The sequence below is a fragment of the Corylus avellana genome, chromosome ca5 (genome assembly GCF_901000735.1).
Source record: "Corylus avellana chromosome ca5, CavTom2PMs-1.0".
In the NCBI taxonomy this organism is placed as follows: Eukaryota; Viridiplantae; Streptophyta; class Magnoliopsida; order Fagales; family Betulaceae; genus Corylus; species Corylus avellana.
Genome location: NC_081545.1, coordinates 3,680,755 through 3,699,602, shown reverse-complemented (window position 1 = coordinate 3,699,602; position 18,848 = coordinate 3,680,755). Strand labels below are relative to the sequence as shown.

General features: G+C 37.8%; 3 protein-coding genes across 3 annotated transcripts in view; all 3 read left to right on the top strand.

Moving 5' to 3' along the window:
- LOC132180909 (L-ascorbate oxidase homolog) lies at positions 1 to 4,600 on the top strand. Its single transcript, XM_059593900.1, has 8 exons — positions 1 to 344; positions 462 to 571; positions 1,760 to 2,030; positions 2,192 to 2,294; positions 2,396 to 2,741; positions 3,103 to 3,468; positions 3,595 to 3,673; positions 4,120 to 4,600. Exons 1-8 carry the CDS (start codon positions 207 to 209, stop codon positions 4,339 to 4,341), a joined length of 1,635 nt encoding a protein of 544 aa, XP_059449883.1. The 5' UTR covers positions 1 to 206; the 3' UTR covers positions 4,342 to 4,600.
- Positions 4,601 to 11,808: 7,208 nt separating this feature from the next.
- Positions 11,809 to 12,976, top strand: LOC132181474 (glycine-rich cell wall structural protein 1-like). Its single transcript, XM_059594714.1, has one exon. The coding sequence runs from the start codon at positions 11,870 to 11,872 to the stop codon at positions 12,842 to 12,844; it is 975 nt and encodes a 324-aa protein (XP_059450697.1). The 5' UTR covers positions 11,809 to 11,869; the 3' UTR covers positions 12,845 to 12,976.
- Positions 12,977 to 18,102: 5,126 nt separating this feature from the next.
- LOC132181475 (glycine-rich cell wall structural protein 1-like) overlaps positions 18,103 to 18,848 on the top strand; it is a 3,271-nt gene continuing 2,525 nt past the window's right edge. The window contains exon 1 of the mRNA XM_059594715.1: positions 18,103 to 18,844. Coding sequence (XP_059450698.1) covers positions 18,106 to 18,844 — 739 coding nt within the window. The 5' untranslated portion in view covers positions 18,103 to 18,105. The remainder of the gene's footprint in view (positions 18,845 to 18,848) is intronic.

Here is an 18,848-nt window from a genome sequence, read left to right as displayed (position 1 = left end):
AGAGACTCTCAACAAAGCATAAAAAGATAAAGAAGAGATAGAGACTAGTGTATTTAAGCTTTACAGAAAGAAAGAAAGAAAAGACAGGAGAGAAAGGAAAGAGAGATTTGAGTTTCTCTCTTTCAAGCTTTTTCTTTCTACATTACTCCATATCAATCGCACTTCTCCATTCTCCTGAAGAAACCCATTTGGTTCTAGAGAGAGAGATGGGAGAGCATACGAGTTTTTGCTCAGTCATTTTGGTGGTCTTGCTAGTGGCCTGCGCAAGTGGAGAAGACCCTTACAGGTTCTACAACTGGAATGTCACCTATGGTGACATCTACCCTCTTGGAGTAAAACAGCAGGTGCCTTCCTTTCCTTATTGTTTTTACTTTTGCTCCCTTTTATTTCTGTTTTGTATGTTTTTAGTTTTTGAAATCATTTCAATGGTCAGTAAAATATGATTTTTGATAAAATGGCAGGGTATATTGATCAACGGGCAATTTCCAGGGCCACAAATCGATTCTGTCACCAATGATAACTTGATTATCAATGTGTACAATAGCTTGGACGAGCCTTTCCTCCTCTCTTGGTTAGTGCTTTTCTTTTTCTTTCTTTCTTATATGTATTATATGCTTGTGTCTGTTTGTATATACATTTTCTCACTGTGAACTGTTCTTTCCGCTACATTTAGACTTATTTTTATCTATTATCTCTGGGAACCCATTTTCTGGATGTATTGCAGCAAAGAGTCGATTTCAGTTTTCATTTGGCCTATGTGAAAAGCTCGAAAATTTTCAAGGCAAATTCTTTCTTTAGACCCCCATTGGTTGTGTGTGGTCATGTTGACTGAGTGGAAGTAGTTGTCAAAATGGGAGGATTGGATATGCCTGTAAATGGGAGACCTGGGATCATATTCTTGTATTGTTCCATACTTTCTGAAGATGCAAATTTTTTAACCGCACATTGTATAGTGCTCCAATTCTTTCACTATCAGATTCTGCATTTGTTCCCTAGCTGCTCTGCTTCTAAACTTGGGAGATGTGCTAATTCTAGGACACACCTTATTGCCAAATGGGTCACTACCCATAGGCTATGTTTGCCATTGGCCTTAAAAAAGGAAGTGGTGTGTGAAAAAAAGTAAAAATGTTTTGTGAAAAAGTGAAAAAAAGTTTTGTAGTAGTAATAAAAAGTGATTGATGTGGTATAAAAATTAAGAATGTTAGGAGTTGATTTTTAGAGGAATAGCATAAGGATTCTTTTTGGGCCATTGGCAAACAGGGCGTCAAGTTTTTGGAAGCATCCCCCCCGCCCCCCTCCCCATTGTAATCCTGTTTCCCTTGTATTGCTCAGGAAAAAAAAAAAAGCGAGATCTATTTAATCCATTGTGAAATCCACGTGTATTTATGCAATTTTAAGTTCTTAACAGTATATTATAGAACATATAGTCGTATTGTAATGGAATCAATTTCTAGAGCTTGTTGATTCTGGCATATTGGAACAGGCAAATGATGGTTTTAGTCCCTTTCTTTTGAATTGTGGGCATGAAACAAGTCTAAAGGTTATCCTTACCAAGCAGGGCAAACAGAAATCTTTAGAGGCCAAATTGTCTATCTGCTTCAAATTCAATTGACCTCTCTTTTGTAGGACAAGGCCTACTAGATTATATATTTAACTTGCCAAATTGCTCGTCAGGGGAAAGTGCCATGATGCTGACCCTATATTTGTTGTAACAAAATTAACTTCACACTAAGTGTAAGGGACTGTGGTTCTTTTTTAGGAATGGTGTACAACAGAGAAGGAACTCATGGCAGGATGGAGTGTATGGCACAAACTGCCCCATCCCACCAGGGCGGAACTTCACTTATGTTCTCCAAGTCAAGGATCAGATTGGAAGCTACTTCTACTACCCTTCCCTTGCATTACACAAGGCTGCAGGAGGGTTTGGTGGCTTCAAAATCGCTAGCCGCTCGGTCATTCCTGTACCTTTCCCACCTCCTTCCGGAGATTTCACCATATTGGCTGGTGATTGGTACAAGAAAAATCACACTGTAAGTGCTTGCTTAGAACAAATCTTAACTACCTCATTGTACATTGTGTATTGATATTGCAAAAATTTGAAGATGTAATGGTTTATAATGTTTGATAAATGCTTAGGTGCATATAAGCATGTTATATTTGTTTATTCATAGTCTTGTATCGAATGCTGCAGGATTTGAGAGCGATTTTAGACGGTGGGAGTGATCTTCCCTTCCCTGATGGACTTCTTATCAATGGCCGTGGTTCAAATGGGTACACATTCACAGTTGATCAAGGTAATTAATTTCGATGAGCAGGAATGCAAGAAACTAGCTTAGTTCCTAATTTTATGCATATAACTTTCATATTTATAGAACTTTTATCCCTTGTTGGGCAGGCAAGACTTACAGGCTCCGGATATCAAATGTGGGGCTTACAACCTCTATCAATTTCAGAATCCAGGGCCACAAGATGCTGCTGGTAGAGGTTGAAGGAATTCACTCGCTCCAGAACACTTATGATTCCCTTGACATCCATTTGGGGCAATCCTACTCTGTATTGGTCACAGCTGATCAGCCAGCACAAGACTACTACATTGTTGTCTCAACTCGTTTTACCTCCCAAGTGCTCACATCAACCTCCATTCTTCATTATAGTAACTCAGCAGGAAGTGTTTCTGGCCCTCCTCCTGGTGGCCCAACTACTCAGATCGATTGGTCTCTAGAACAAGCTCGATCTATTAGGTACCTATCTCTTTTATTATTTTATATGTTGCATTTTATAGGAAGAAAAACAGTCACTTTCTTCTATTAGTTGTTAAATCACCACTAATTCCAAAAATGTAGAATTCATAGCTTTTGGCTCTAATATCATCTCACCGCTTGTCCCAAAAGTTTAAGTTGATAGGAAACTTGAACTGGACTGGAATCGATTCTTGGAACTTAATGAACTGATCTTGTGCATGCAACACTCATAATCTAAAGCAATATGTAATACAAAATAAGCTTGTGTCAACTTATAGCTCTGAGGGAACAGCACTAGTAAAATGGCAGTGTGTGGATGTGGTTGTGTTGCCTAATTATTTTGTGTCATGTATCAAACCAGACGGAATCTCACAGCAAGCGGGCCAAGACCTAATCCCCAAGGCTCATACCATTATGGAATGATCAACACCACTCGTACAATCAGACTTGCAAACTCTGCTCAAACTATCAATGGCAAGCAGAGATATGCTGTCAATAGTGTGTCCTTCATCCCAGCTGATACGCCACTTAAGCTTGCCGACTTCTTCAAGATCTCAGGGGTATTTTCTCTTGGAAGCATCTCAGACAGTCCCACTGGTGGTGGTGCTTATCTCCAGACTTCAGTCATGGCTGCCGACTTCAGAGGCTATGTTGAGATTGTGTTTGAGAATTCTGAAGACAGTGTGCAGTCATGGCACATAAATGGCCATAACTTCTTTGTTGTCGGGTAGGTTTACTATATATTTACACATGAGATGTTAAAAAGTTCTACTGCAAGTTGCAAAATTAGATGTGGATATTGCCACGTATCTTTTTTGCTTCTCTGAAGATATATGATCATTTTAATGTGCAGGATGGATGGAGGGCAGTGGACCCCTGCAAGCAGATTAAATTACAATTTAAGAGACACAATTTCTCGTTCCACTGTTCAGGTATATTGAGAAATCTGCTGTGGGCATCCGTGATTTTGTGATTTTACCTAATAACACTAGACTCTCTCTGGTGTTTGGAAAAAAAGTTAATTCTAAGAATGCTATATAGATGCTTATGTCATGCAACGCTCCGTTTGTTGATGCTTTTTGGAACGTGCTTTATGTTTTTTGATTGAAAATGTATTCTTATGTTATGAAACATAAAGCTAAAGTAGTTTTGAAAATGTGTTGTTTGTTAATGTTTTTATTTTGAAAGAAAAAACAAGAGTGTCATCAAACAAAGCTGTTTTTTACTTCCTCTCAAAAGGACCATGAATTTTCTTCATCTGTACCTATTGAATCACCCAATGAGACTCAAATTTGAAGTGGCAAGACATGTTTCTTTCTTCTAAAGTAGTCTTTCTAAAGACTAGTTTTTTTCTTCTTATATATTGTTATTATCACAGGTGTATCCCATGTCATGGACTGCAGTTTACGTGCCTTTGGATAATGTGGGAATGTGGAATATAAGATCTGAGAACTGGGCTCGCCAATATTTAGGGCAGCAATTCTATCTCCGTGTCTACTCTCCTGCAAATTCATGGAGAGATGAATATCCGATCCCAAAGAATGCTCTTCTGTGTGGGAGGGCAGTAGGCCACACAGCACACGCCCTCGGCAGTAGATGAATATTTGGGCCTTTTAGAAACTGTCACAAGGGGGTGCCAGGATCTTGTATGTGAACACTAGGAGAAGGTATCTATCTCTGCAGTAGATGCAGTTGGGGCTTGACTCGAGCCCTTTCTCTCCCTTGTTTTTCTTTTGCACGAGTTTAATGTTAAACCACTATTAGATCGCTCTCATTGCAGGAAATGTTTCTTTATTGAATTGTGCAAATTAAACCCATTACAGCTAATTAATTTGTAATAGAACTCGGTATTCTTTTTTTTCCCCTTTCTATTAGAAATTTTAAGCCCAACTTTATGTATTTTTTTTGGCTCTCCCTTTTTTTGGGTTGATTATTTTTGTATGATTAGAGAGAATAGCATATAGAGAAAGTTTTATTTCAAACTGAGTTGGAGAAAATTCTTTCATTAAACTGACATCTGTTCTTAAAATATATGATTTTTGCGTGCATTTTAAATAATTGTGGGAATTACATGCTTTAAGCACAAATGTTAGTTTAAATAGACTAACTTGGAGGATTTTCTTCTACTAAAGCAATTTTTGCATGGTTGGACTGGACGATGGGTCAACTGTAAGACAAAAAGAAAACAACTGGAGTGGTGCCGGCCAAAGGGGAGCTTTCGATGTCTAAGAAAAATTTGAATGGGGAGAGTTTTGGATGAGGGAGAGCTTATTAATTGATTTGAGGTGGTAACCCTGTTTAATATGATATGAGAGGCCCCTTGGATGCTTGCCACGTGGGAGCTTGCAGCGGTCAGAATATTGCCATTTAGTGGAATTTTATGTAGGCATGATGCTTGGTCTTATCCCCCATGCTCGTGGCTCAGGTGGAACAATATTTACAAGCCTCACAGTATTTTTTTTTAAAAAAAAATTTGCTTGCTGGTTTTTGGCTTGGCTTTGCCACAGCTTGTCTTGAGATCAACCAAAACTTCTCGTTGGGTCCTCACTTGGTCTTTGTTGGGGCTAGCCCAAGGGTATTCTATAGGTCTTCATTGAGGTTAACCCTTAAGGGCTTTTATCCTAGGTTCTTATGAGATGATGTTATCTCCCAAGACATTCATCTTATGGTACTTCGTCGGACTGAGGTTTTCCCCAAAAGTTTTCACCTTGGAGTCCTCTAGAGATAAGGTTGTCCTTTTAAGTCTTTTGTATTTGGGTCCTTCATTGGTTTGAGGTTATCCCACAGACTCTTGTTTTGGGGTCATTCGTCGGTATGAAGTTATCCTCGAAGGCTTTAACCTTGGGGTCTTCCCGGGATCTCTCCTATGACTTTGTCATGGGCTCCTTCATTGGTCTAAGGTTGTCCCCGAAAGTTTTCACCATGGGGTTACGAGATGAAGTTATCTCCTAAGACTTTCATCGATCCTTAGGTCCAATTAAGGTATCCCCAATGTCTTAGGGTCATTTGTCGATATGAGGTTATCTTGTAAGGATTTCAGCTTTCAGCTTGGGTCATCTCGAGATACAGTTATCCTCCAAGACTTTCATCTTGGGTCCTTTGTCAGTTTTCATTAAATAACGCCTTTAAGGTTTTTACTCTGGGGTCATCTGTCGATCTAAGCTTAGCCCTAGATAAGATTATCCCCTAAGACTTTCGTCCAGAGTTCTTTCTCGGTCTTCATTGAGGTTAGTCCATAAGGTTTCTCCCTTGAGTCTGCATTCTTAGGGAGCTCTAACATCTCGTCTTCCTTATAGAATTTAGTTACTTCTTTGTAGAAACTTTCAAAGCAAGCACAAAAAGTGAAGTAGTTGTGATTCTTGTCAGTTTGGATGTAGCAAAATATCATTTAGATTCAACTTATTTTGGGTTGTCTTGTAGGTAACAAAAATTAATTTTGAATATCAATTTCAAAAATAAATTCACATATGCTGAGACTAAGCTTTTAGGTCATGGAATCAGGAGCACTTTACCTTCTTCGTCACTTTTTGTTGGAACTAGTAGCTCATATTAATACCAATGGAAGGCCAAGTAGACGGGAGCTAAGTGGACATTGTGATAGCGACGTTCACGGAGCGGGAGTATACTGGCCTATGGGCATAATTAATAAGTCTATACAACTAGGGTTTAGGGTTTTTCTATATATATGTATGATGTAACCCTGAATCATTAAGAGTAAAAATATAACCGCCTCTCTAAGGACGTATGCAAATTGCCGAACTACGTTAAATCTATGTTTTGACTCTATCTCTTAATCTTTTTTTTTTTTTTTTGATTCTATATTGTTCATCAATTATGGTGCACAGTATCAACACTTTTTTTTTTTTTTCCTTAAAATCATGTCGCTATATATATATATATATATATAATAACATGCATGCAGATCAATAATAATACGCAGTATGGGAGTACAAATAAAAAATCTCACGCACATAGTTTCCCCACTGCGGATAGTACTTCTAGAAAAGTTGGATTCGGAGTGTCGGTAGAGACGAGTTGACTGACTCTTTATACATGTAGGTATGGCAAACGTAGAGATGTTGGACAATACTTATTGCATATTGGTCCCAAACTCGAAGTAATTAATACAGTTGGTAAAACTCTGTGAAAACATGTTTCCTCAATATTTTCAAAAAAAAAAAAAACACCAATGAATATAGATCAATGAATCAAAATTCACACTAATGCAATGAGTTCATGATCAGCATTTATTTGATGAACATGCAAATTAAAGATTATTTTTAAAAAATGCTTAACAGGTTTAAATATCACAATTTTATGTAAAATTAACAGATATTTAAATCTAAGCAAGCAATCACAAAAAACAAGTAAAATCAAACACAAAGATTTTGGTGACGGAGATGAAACTTTTTAGAAAACATTCTAAAAATAAAACATCTCCAGGGCAGCCAAACCGAAGAAATTACTATCAAAAGATTATCCAGAGATTACAAACACTAGGAACATTTACAACTATTTGCAAGACCTTGGCTATGTAAGATCGACAAGCCTCCAACTTGTCTCCTCGCTCACAATCTTCTTCAACGTGATTCTCCTTTATCGGACCATTCCGATAGATTTCAATTAAGTACACAATCAAAACTAACAAAAATCATCTAAGAGGAATCAATTTGGTTCACAATAAAATAATCACTCAAGCATAGCCTCACACGAATTCTATGGTTCTAAAATTCGTGCATCTCTCTTCTATAATGATGTATATATATCAGTATATCAAACCCTAGACCTAGGCCCACTAAAAATACATTTTTGGGCATAATAGATACGGGGTGTCCGGACAGGTTAATGGGCTGTTTGAATAAGGCCTTGCGGAGTAGAAACAGAGTTTCTGGAACTGCTGTCCGGACAGTGGGAGGGCCTATACGGATAGGGACTACAGAGGGTGAAAATCAGCAATCATCAACAATTTGGAAATTATGTCGGTCCTTGATCAACAATTTCGATCGATGGGTGTTTGTGGTCCAATTGAGATGAAACTTTGTAAAGACGTTCATGACACACGAATCTACATTATGAACGGTTGAGATTTGATTCTGAGCATTTTATATAAGTGTTTGAGCCTGTGAACAGTAGCATCTGCATTTTGGAACCGAATTGAGCTAACAAAAATACTAACAAACTCTCCCTTTGGCAATTCGGTGATAAAACCTAGCAGAATCCAAAGACAACCAAAATGTAGGATATACATGATAAACATTTGTTGTCAATCCAGTTTTCTCCCCCTTTTTGTCACAAATTGACAAAATGATTCCTCAAACACTTCACAAAACATATCAAACATATGGAGAACAGGAATAAGAATGTCACCAACACAAATATACTCATAATCAAAACTTAACAAAAATACAAGAAGTATAAAATGCAAGATCATGAAATACATAAACAAAACTCCCCCTCAATGCATGACTTAATAACAACAAGAAACTTGAAATGAACAAGACTTCTCCCTCTCAAAAGTCCAATGAACACACATGATACACACATCAACGACTCATGTATCGTACAATGACTATCCCAAACATGTTCCAAATATGCAAAATATATATATGAGACTAGAAATGGCAAGAAACTCATATTGCTTAACACAAGCAAAGAAAAATGTTCCATTCAACCCATGCTTGTGTGGTGTGTATGTGTAAGCCATTCAAAAAGAAAAATTGTCAACATACAAAATGAGGAGAAAGTTTTACCACCATAAGATTTTGACAAGTATATCAAATCAAAAGTCAAACATTGTCATACTAGGGCCTAGTCACTCTCATTTTATACATTTCTCTTTGTAAAACAATTTGCACAAGCTTGACACAGTAAAATAAATTCCTTTTGGAATATGATCTCTTGATTTTATTTTTTTTTTCACTATTTTATTTATTTTTCTCTATGAGAAAGTGCCCATAAACTTGTGATACTGATCACAAAAGAGAAAGCATGAATTTATAAACCTTAGGTTCAACTAGCATATAGTCAATTTGAAAAATATGACTAGTCAAAAACTTCATATGATTACCTAACAGATCTTACAAATAAAGTGAAACAAAACCTCAATTTAAGCTTAAATGTGCACAAGGGATAAAGCATAGGCAAAATATACCATATAAGCTCAGACTTTAGGTAACCACAAAAACAAGTCTATTGACACAAATTTTCATTTCATGCATATTAAGAACATTCCAAGATGTAAAGAATTAAATCCATAAAAGTAACATGAGAAATTAATGGACTATCTAGGTGCATAAGACAAAATAAAGAAAAGAACAACAACCAAAGTAAAATATTTGTCTTTTTGTTATTTTTCACAAAAGAAATGCACACAAACGAAAAACAATTGCAAAATAAATAAAACAAAAATGCAATGCAAAAAAAGAAAAAAGAAAAACAACATGCTCTAAGATATGCAAAGATATGCAAGAAAATCAATCATAGGCATGTGGGTGACTCACCTATCATAAGGTGAGATCACTATCCCTCCCCCTCAAGGGGTGAATGATATCATTATTTCTAACCCACATTTGAGAAATCTTAAGTCTAGACTTGTGATTTTGCTCAAACTTATCTAGCCTAGATAACACTTATCTCGTCATTATGACCAAACTCTCACTTTCGTTCATGGAATATGAATTTTCATTTATATGCACATGAGGTTTCAATTTAAAACAATTTGGTCGAATATGATCAATTTTGCTACAATGATAACTGGTGGAACAATTATGAGGAGGAATATATTTAGACTTTGATATAGGTAAACACGACTCTATATCACATTTTTCTTTCTTAGGAGAAGCCGAGTTTTTCCAAAGTCTTTGAGATTTAAACTGAAAACAGTTTGGTCTGATGTGACCAATAATCCCACAATAGTGGCAGGTAAGAACAAACTTAGCTTGAGTTTGTTTCTTAGAAGAAGTCTTGGATTTGGGCTTCACACAATTATTCAAACAAGAAGTTTTGTCATTATCCAAACAGACTATATTAGCCTTAACTTCTTTAACATTCATAGGCTTAACAAACAATGAATTTCTGTCAGATTTAGAAGCATGTGAAGTAGAGCTACCAACATTATCAACAATCATAGAAATCCCAGAATTATCACCATCAGAAGTCTGAGTATGCATTATTTTCCCAAAGGAATTGCTAGAGAATTTTTTCAATTGAGTTTTTGACTCTTTTAATTTATTCTCTAACAAGTCAACTTTAGAAACTTGAACATAATTTTCAAATCTTAAAGAATCAATTAAGACATGTGATTCAGATAATTTAGTTACTAAAGATTCTTTCACATGTTTAAGATCTTGAAAACCCTCCAAACAATTTGTGCATTCATGTCTCAAAAATGTGAATTTTTTCAACAAATTGTTGAAGGAGTTTATAAGTTCATATTCCATTTGAGAAATATTCATAGTAAACAAGGAGTCAAAAGATTTCACTCAGGAATTTAATCCAAACAGAGTGAACCCGCTTTGATACCAATTGAAAAACGCTTAATAAGTTTAAATATCACAATTTTATGCAGAATTAACGGAAATTGAAATCTAAGCAAACAATCACTAAAAACAAGTAAAACAAAAAAACAAAAATTTTAGTGATGAAGATGAAACATTTTAGAAAACGTTCTAAAAGTAAAACCTCTCCAGGGTAGCTAAACCCAGAAAATTACTATCAAAAGATTATCCAGAGATTACAGACACTATGAACACTTATAACATTTTGCAAGACTTTTGCTCTGTAAGATCGACAAGCCTCCAACTTGTCTCTTTGCTCACAATCTTCTTTAACGTGATTCTCTTTTATCGGACCATTCCGATAGACTTCAATTAAGCATACAATCAAAACTAACAAAAATCCTATAAGAGGAATCAATTTGACTCACAACAAAATAATCATTTAAGCACAGCCTCACACGAATTCTAAGGTTCTAAAATCCATGCCTCTCATCAAACCCTAGACTTGGGCTCACTAAAAACACGTTTTTGGGCATAATAGGTACGTGGTGTCCGGACAGGTTAATAGGCTGTCTGGATAGGGCCTTGTAGAGTAGAAACAGAGTTTCTGGAACTGTTGTCCGGACAGGGACTACAAAGGGTGAAAATAAGCAATCATCAACAATTTGGAAATTCCGTCGGTCCTAGATCAACAGTTCGATCAATGGGTGTTTGTAGTCCGATTAAACTGAAACTTTGCAGAAACATTCATGACACATGAATCTACTTTATGAACAGTGGAGATTTGATCATGAGCATTTTATATCAGTGTTTGAGCCCATAAACAGTAGCATCTGCATTTTGGAATCGAATTGAGCCAACAAAAATGCTAACAATTTTGATTCCTAAATTCTCTTATTTTACATCCACAATCAAATTTGTTGCGAGAAACTTTGACAATATGTTTGTTAAAAACGCAGTATACATTCAACTCAACCAACCTTACTCTTTGTTTATGTAGATGATTTTCTTAAAAAAATATTTGAAGTACTATAGCTTTTATTATAATTATCTTATAAACTGATGTGACAGTTCATAATTGACAACAAGTAAACTCCTAATTAATTAAATTAACTGGTCAAAAGTTTACTTAATCATTTTACCAATTATTAATTGTCATTTCAATTTGTAAAAGACTAGATTTTATAGTTATAAGATCCCTAGCGACACTCTTCTTTTTTCAACATTTACACTCTTGCGAAAGCCAAACTCTCATTCACTATTTTTACAGATAATATTTAAGTCCTCTATCTAATTCTTTTCTTCACTTCAATTCACCTTTCGTTCTTTCTTTTCTTTTTCTTTCTTTTTTTTTTTTTTAAAAAAAAATTATGCTGCTAATTCATATTTCAGAAGTACTAAGGAGTGCACTTTAAACAAGTCCTACGTGCTACTAATTGAGTCTTCTCTGACTTCCATTTTCTCAATTAATGTTCCCCCCAAACTCCCCCAACTGTCCAACGCGTCAGATGACCATATTGCTCCCATTACTGAGTTTAGTTGAGATGCATCGGTTTGGCAAGTGGGTGAAGCCTATATAAGGAGAGCTTTCATGCAAACGGATAGCAAATTAAGCTGTAATATCAAGGAGCCATGGGTGCCTCTTCGAAATGGCTCTCTTTGAGTCTTCTTGTCCTCTGCATTGTCCTCCAATTGAGCTCAATCACTACTCTTGGAGATGACAAGCTTGACAAAACTAGATTCGGTGACCATGACTGTGGATATGGGGGCCGACGAGGATGTGGTGGCAGGTGGGGTGGTCGTCGACCTTATGGTCGTGGGCCTTATGGTCATGGTCCTCGTGGAGGTGGCGGCGGTTTTGGTGGTGGAGGAGGTGTTGGTGGTGGAGCTGGAGGCGGTGTTGGTGGTGGTGGTGGTTTTGGCGGAGGGGGAGGAGGTGGTGTTGGAGGTGGGTCAGGTCATGGAGGAGGTTTTGGAGCTGGGGGAGGTGTAGGTGGTGGAGCAGGAGGAGGCATTGGTGGTGGAGGTGGAGGTGGTGCAGGTGGTGGTGGAGGAGTCGGTGGAGGTTCAGGCCATGGTGGAGGCTTTGGAGCGGGAGGTGGTGTAGGAGGTGGCGTTGGTGGGGGTGCTGGAGGAGGAGGTGGAGGGGGAGGAGGAGGTGGTGGTGGTGGTGGTTTGGGGGGAGGATCCGGCCATGGGGGCGGATTTGGTGCAGGTGGTGGAGTAGGAGGTGGAGCTGGCGGTAGTGTTGGAGGTGGAGGAGGAGCTGGAGGTGGTGGCGGTGGTGGTGTAGGTGGAGGGTCAGGTCATGGTGGTGGGTTTGGTGCAGGTGGTGGAGTCGGAGGAGGAGCTGGAGGTGGTGTAGGAGGTGGAGGAGGAGCTGGAGGTGGTGGCGGTGGTGGTATAGGTGGAGGGTCAGGTCACGGCGGTGGGTTTGGTGCAGGTGGAGGTGTTGGAGGCGGTGCTGGTGGAGGCGCAGGGGGTGGTGGCGGCCATGGAGGAGGGTTTGGAATTGGAATTGGCATCGGAATTGGAGTTGGAGCTGGTTCTGGTGCAGGTAACGGATCCGGAAGCGGGTCTGGGAGTGGTGGAGGTGGTGGACGTTAAAACATTTTGTCCCTCAAAATCAGTCTTAGAGTCGAGTTGTCTTGTTATGGGAAAGCTTATGGGCAGTACTACTGAAGATTGTAATTCCGTAATCAAATGAGAAATGTCATAATATTATAATTAAATTCCCTCTTTTCAATCAAAATACAATTACTCGGTTTCCGTTTCATTTTTTCTACGATTACAAGCATTAAAATGAACTAGATAAAAACTCTGTAGGGAAGCTCGTAAATAGGACTTGACGCAGTACGAACGACATAAAATAAATAAAGGTCAGCGGAAAATAGGATATGCATATATCTATGGCAATTGGCCACTGTTCAGCACTTTAAGCCGTACGTTAATAGATGGACCATTAATTGGCCACCTACTCTACTCATAACTTCAACCTCCAGAAGTTAGATGAAATAAAAACAAAGATCTTAAATAGATAACCAAATACAAAACTATTTCATTAAACTTTTGATGAACGGTTTTTTTTTTTTTTCCTTTCTTATTCTCTCATATGTCGTTATTTTCTATTTTTATACGTACTCAGAGTTCTTGAAAAACCTTAAACAAAAACTGATATTTTTGTTTTGAGAAATGTTATACACACATTTACTTTTACACTCTCAAATCAAATGCACACTTCTTAATGCCGCAATTGGCTCACCTTCAACCCCGGCCCAACCAACCCTAAGTTATTGTAATGCATTTTCATTTCTTGGATTCTTCTTGCGGGGATAACCAGAGACAACTTGGAGGGTAGAGGAGGAAGAGTGCGACTGACCCTGCAAGCGAGCAAGCTTGTGTGAGTGACTTTTAAGAAGTGAGTACAGTCGTACTTAGGAGAAGCATGTGAGATTTAGCGTATATAGTGACAATTGTGGTGTTGTTGTTCCCCATAGAAACCAAACCACCGCACTCCCAAAGGACTAAACAATCGTTTCACTTATCTAAGCAAATTAAGAACCATGCAACTGTCACTACAAAAAAAAAAACCCATTTAGTGACGAGTGAAAAGTAATGTTTTAATCCCAAAAAATGTAACTGTTCATTTAGTGATGCTTGCTAACCAACAGTACACATGGGGTTAAGAATCAGTAATAGTGTCGTCACTATTCAAACAACACCGCATGAAAGGTGACGAACATCACTTTTCATAAGGTAACATGCACTGTTCAAATGTCACTTTTTTTTTTTGTGAGAGACATTATTAACTATTCATTTAGTGATGCTTGCTAACCAACAATACACATGGGGTTAAGAATCAGTAATAGTGTCGTCACTATTCAAACAACACCGCATGAAAGGTGACGAACATCACTTTTCATAAGGTAACATGCACTGTTCAAATGTCACTTTTTTTTGTGAGAGGCATTATTTGAGTAGTGAAAATACGTCGGTAAGTGTTGTTTTGTTAAAACGACACTAAGAAATGTGTCACCATCCTAGTCCTTTTTTGTAGTGTGTGCTTGATTTTTTTTTTTTTTTTGTTGTTTCTATTTAGACTTTCTCTTTTTCAATTAATCAAGGTCAACTCATCGGTCAACCAATTCAATAATGTTCTACGAGCAACAAATTGAGTGTTGTTTGACTTCCATTTTGTCAATTAATGTTCCAGCCAATTAATCCCCTAACCGTCCCAACGCGTTTCATGACCATATTGCACCCATTAATTATTACTGTTTAATTAGTTGGGCTGCTTAGATTTGGAAAGTGGATGTATGAGCTTTCATGCAACGGATAGCAAATTAAGCTTCAGTATCAAGAAGCCATGGGTGTGTCTCTTCGAGTGTTCTTGTCCTCTTCATTAATGTCCTCCATTTGACCCCAATAACTATTGGAGCTAGTTGACAAGATTGGTGACCATGATGTTAGCATACAAAATAATTATTATGCTAAATATATGGAGCGAAAATGATTCAGAATTATCCTCAAGCTACATTTGCTGCTGCGCAAATAAAAGAACCTTAACAACATAAACCTAAAACAATAATTTAGTAGAGATATGTGTCGTGAGTGCCTTTGGAAGCAGCTCTTTTTTTTTTCTTTTTTTTTTTTTTTTTTAAAAAAAAATTCAAATAAGGGAAAGCGGGTTATAGGATTAAACAACCACAAAAGTGATGGGCATCCCGACAACAAAGCCCAAATGGCAAATGTACAAATTTAGGAGTAGGTCCAAAATGACTAAACAGCAGGCAAAGATTTTGTCAATGGTCCCAGAAAAACCATAAACAAGTCGGGCATTTTTCAGGGTCGCATAAGGTGGTAACAAATTACAAAAGAACTCAGTGAAAAGTGCGTTGCAGTAAAGGCAACAACCATTATTAAATGGTTGTTGCAGGGTAGGCACCACAGAAAACCGAATTTGAGCCATTGAAGGATGACTACCAGCGTCAAAAATCTCCCCCACAAGATTAAACCACTTCAGTACAGGGAGATTATAACCCACATAAAATAACAAATACAACAAAAACCAATAGAAAATACAAAAAAGCATAAAAAAAACTACAACATAAAAATAACCACACAAGATAGTTGCACCGGTGGAGGAGAGGCCGTTGGAGGAGACCGATGGGTGCGTGGGATTCACGCACCGGCGCTTGGATGGCTGAGCAAGCTAGGATCGGCTGGCGACGGAGTCAAGGAAGGAAGTTGGGGAGCCGCTGAGAAAGGTGGAGAGGCGCGTTAGGTAGTGGGATCGACGGGGGATAATAGATCGGGTTTTGATTGCCTTTGGAAGGTTAATACTAAGGGTGCATGTATATTCGACCGCAAGCATGACCATTATAATCTATGCTGTGAATGGCATATATAAAGCCTAGTAGTCAACATTTTATTGTTTTCCATTAATTATTTATACATTGTATATATGGAGACTATTTATAAGTCGGCTAGTGTTAGGGAGCCAAGCAAATAAACCCAGAAAATTTATCAAATTGATGTGGCAAGAATTTTTAAATTAAAAAATGCAATTTTCTCTACCTTGTCTGCCACTCACGGTTTGTCACATCAGTTTGAAAAATTTTCTAGGTTCATTTGTTTGGCTCTCTAACTGTCCTCTTATAAGTCATTCAAATTTATCTTATAAACTAATTATTTATCTATTTATGTAGACAATAGTGATATTTCTTGTGTGCTTGATGCTCATGGCGCGCGCGGTTGGGCCCAACAAAGCTAAGGTAGTGTTTGGCATTGAGATGAATCCATGTAGTACTCTTTATCTATGAATCCTTTATTTATGCTCAATCAAATGAAAGAATTGATCCAATTCAAAAACAAATTATGTTTCACACACAACGGTTTTCCAAGATTTAGAACCAAAAGGCCTTGCCCTTGCATTTATCGTGCCTGAAATGTCTAAGTGAACTAATTGCGCAATGAGAAAGATATATACACTAGTTGCTTTTCCAATATTTTTTTTTTTTAAGTACTTCTCCATAAAATCAATGTTCACATATAAGCAATGATGTTTAACTGAGTAAGCATGTGGTGAAACTTCTTACTTTTAGGGTTGATGTAAGCTTTAAAGATAAATACAAACTATTTATCTTAGTTAAGAAGTTTAATTCTCAAGATTTCACCGAGTAAGAAAAAACGTATTTGAGATTTTAATTGCAGCATTATGAGCTTGATATGCCAAAACATCTAGATTTTCAAAATGTGTTTACTTTATCTAAGTTATGGAGTGGATTAACAATTTTGGAAAATTCAATGATCTATCGTTTGATCGACTAGTTGATTCGTTTAATGTTGATTCTCTCTGTTTCTATTGCCAATATTGAACATGCTTTTTCTAGCACGAAACTTGTAAAAATTAGATTACATACTAAAATAGAAGATGAGTTTTAGGTAGATCATTTGGTAGTTTATATTGAAAAAAAAAAATTACTAAGAATTCCACTAAAAAATGATAATTGATGAATTTCATTTCATAAAAGACTGCCAAGAATTATGAATTATGAATTATTGGGGAATATGATCAGTTATGTGCATAAATATATCACATATATGCAAATCTGTAGATCGAGTTTCCATCGCCGACATCCGGATAGTCTTGGAAAAGAACGATAGACCGATGAGTATGTAGGATTTGTTGAGTGGTGTCGGTAGAGTTGACTGACTTCTATACATAAAGATAATATTGGATAATACTAAATTATTGCATATGCATGGTCACAATCTCCTTGCAATTAATACCGTTGGTTAACCTGTTTGAAAGCAGGATCAGAAAAATAAAGTAAAAAACTGTTTGAAAGCATGTTTCATCATTGTCAAGGAAAGCAAAATGGGGTGGTCACATTAATCTAGCAAAATGCATCAACTCCTCATGTTATTTTGATTACAAAACTGTCTGATCAAGAATGCTTTGGGTAAGAGTGGGCGTAGTTTTTTTCTTACTTTTTATTTTTATTTTTTTATGGGCATTTTAATCTTTTTGAGAGAAAATGGAGGACAAAAACATATGTTCTCTTTTGTGGTTGCAATATATGTTTGACATTTAGATTATACTTTTACTTAGAGGTTTTTTTTTTTTTTTTGTTGTACTTCAAACCTACTCACCTTTGTAATATTTTTTACTAGTGCACTTGGATAAGAATTTAATTAAATATATATGTGCCTGTATAAGGACATAGATATTAATTAACTTTATGCTGCAAATATCATTTATATATATGATATCACGTAATGAATTACCAATATTATTATCAAAAGCAAATAATCAAGTCGTTGCACTGGCCTTTCAAAATTCAAAAAGTGACGTTTGGCCTAAAGAGACACTATTTAGTGTCATTTGTACTGTAAAACGATACTATCTTTGAATTTAGACCATATATTTTTAGAGTCTTTTACCAAATATCACTATTAATTCAAATGTCACTAAATGAATAATGACGATTTTTGGGCTTGAAACATCATCTCTCGCAATTCACTATTTGTGATTTTTTTGGTGTAGTGAGTGCTAAATAGAGTGACATGAGAACCAAGAATGCATGTACGTGTACTTTAGAATTTTTTTTTTTTTTTTTTTAAAAAAATGTGATCGATCAGTCCTACGAGCAACAAATTAATTAAATTGAGTGTTGTTTGACTTCCATTTTGTCAATTAATGTTCCAGCCAATCCCCTAACTGTCCCAACGCGTTTCATGACCATTTTGCACTCATTAATTACTGTTTAGTTGGGCTGCTTAGATTTGGCAAGTGGGCGAAGCCTATATAACGAGGGCTTTCATGCAAATTGATAGCAAATTATAAGCTTCGGTATCAAGGAGCCATGGGTGTCTCTTCGAAATGGCTCTCTTTGAGTGTTCTTGTCCTCTGCATTGTCCTCCATTTGAGCGCAATCAGTACTCTTGGAGATAACAAGCTTGACAAAACTAGATTTGGAGATGATGGTTGTGGATTTGGGGGCCGAAGAGGATGTGGTGGTCGTAGACGTGGTGGCATTGGAGGAGGTTTTGGTGGTGGTGGCGGCTTTGGTGGAGGAGGAGGAGGTGGTGTTGGAGGTGGATCGGGTCATGGAGGAGGTTTTGGAGTTGGGGGAGGTGTAGGTGGTGGAGCAGGAGGAGGGATTGGTGCTGGTGGTGGAGGTGGAGGTGGTGAAGGAGGTGGTGGAGTTGGTGGAGGTTCAGGGCATGGTGGAGGCTTTGGAGCTGGAGGTGGTCTAGGAGGTGGAGTTGGTGGGGGTGCAGGAGGGGAGGAGTGGTGGAAGGAAGGAGGAGGGGGTGGTGGTGGTTTGGGTGGAGGATCCGGCCATGGGGGTGGGTTTGGTGCAGGTGGTGGAATAGGAGGTGGAGCTGGTGGCGGTGTTGGAGGTGGAGGAGGAGCGGGAGGTGGCGGCGGTGGTGGTGTAGGGGGAGGATCAGGTCATGGTGGTGGGTTTGGTGCAGGTGGCGGAGTAGGAGGTGGTGCTGGTGGCGGTATTGGAGGTGGAGGAGGAGCGGGAGGTGGGGGTGGTGTAGGTGGAGGGTCAGGCCATGGTGGTGGATTTGGTGCAGGTGGCGGAGTAGGAGGTGG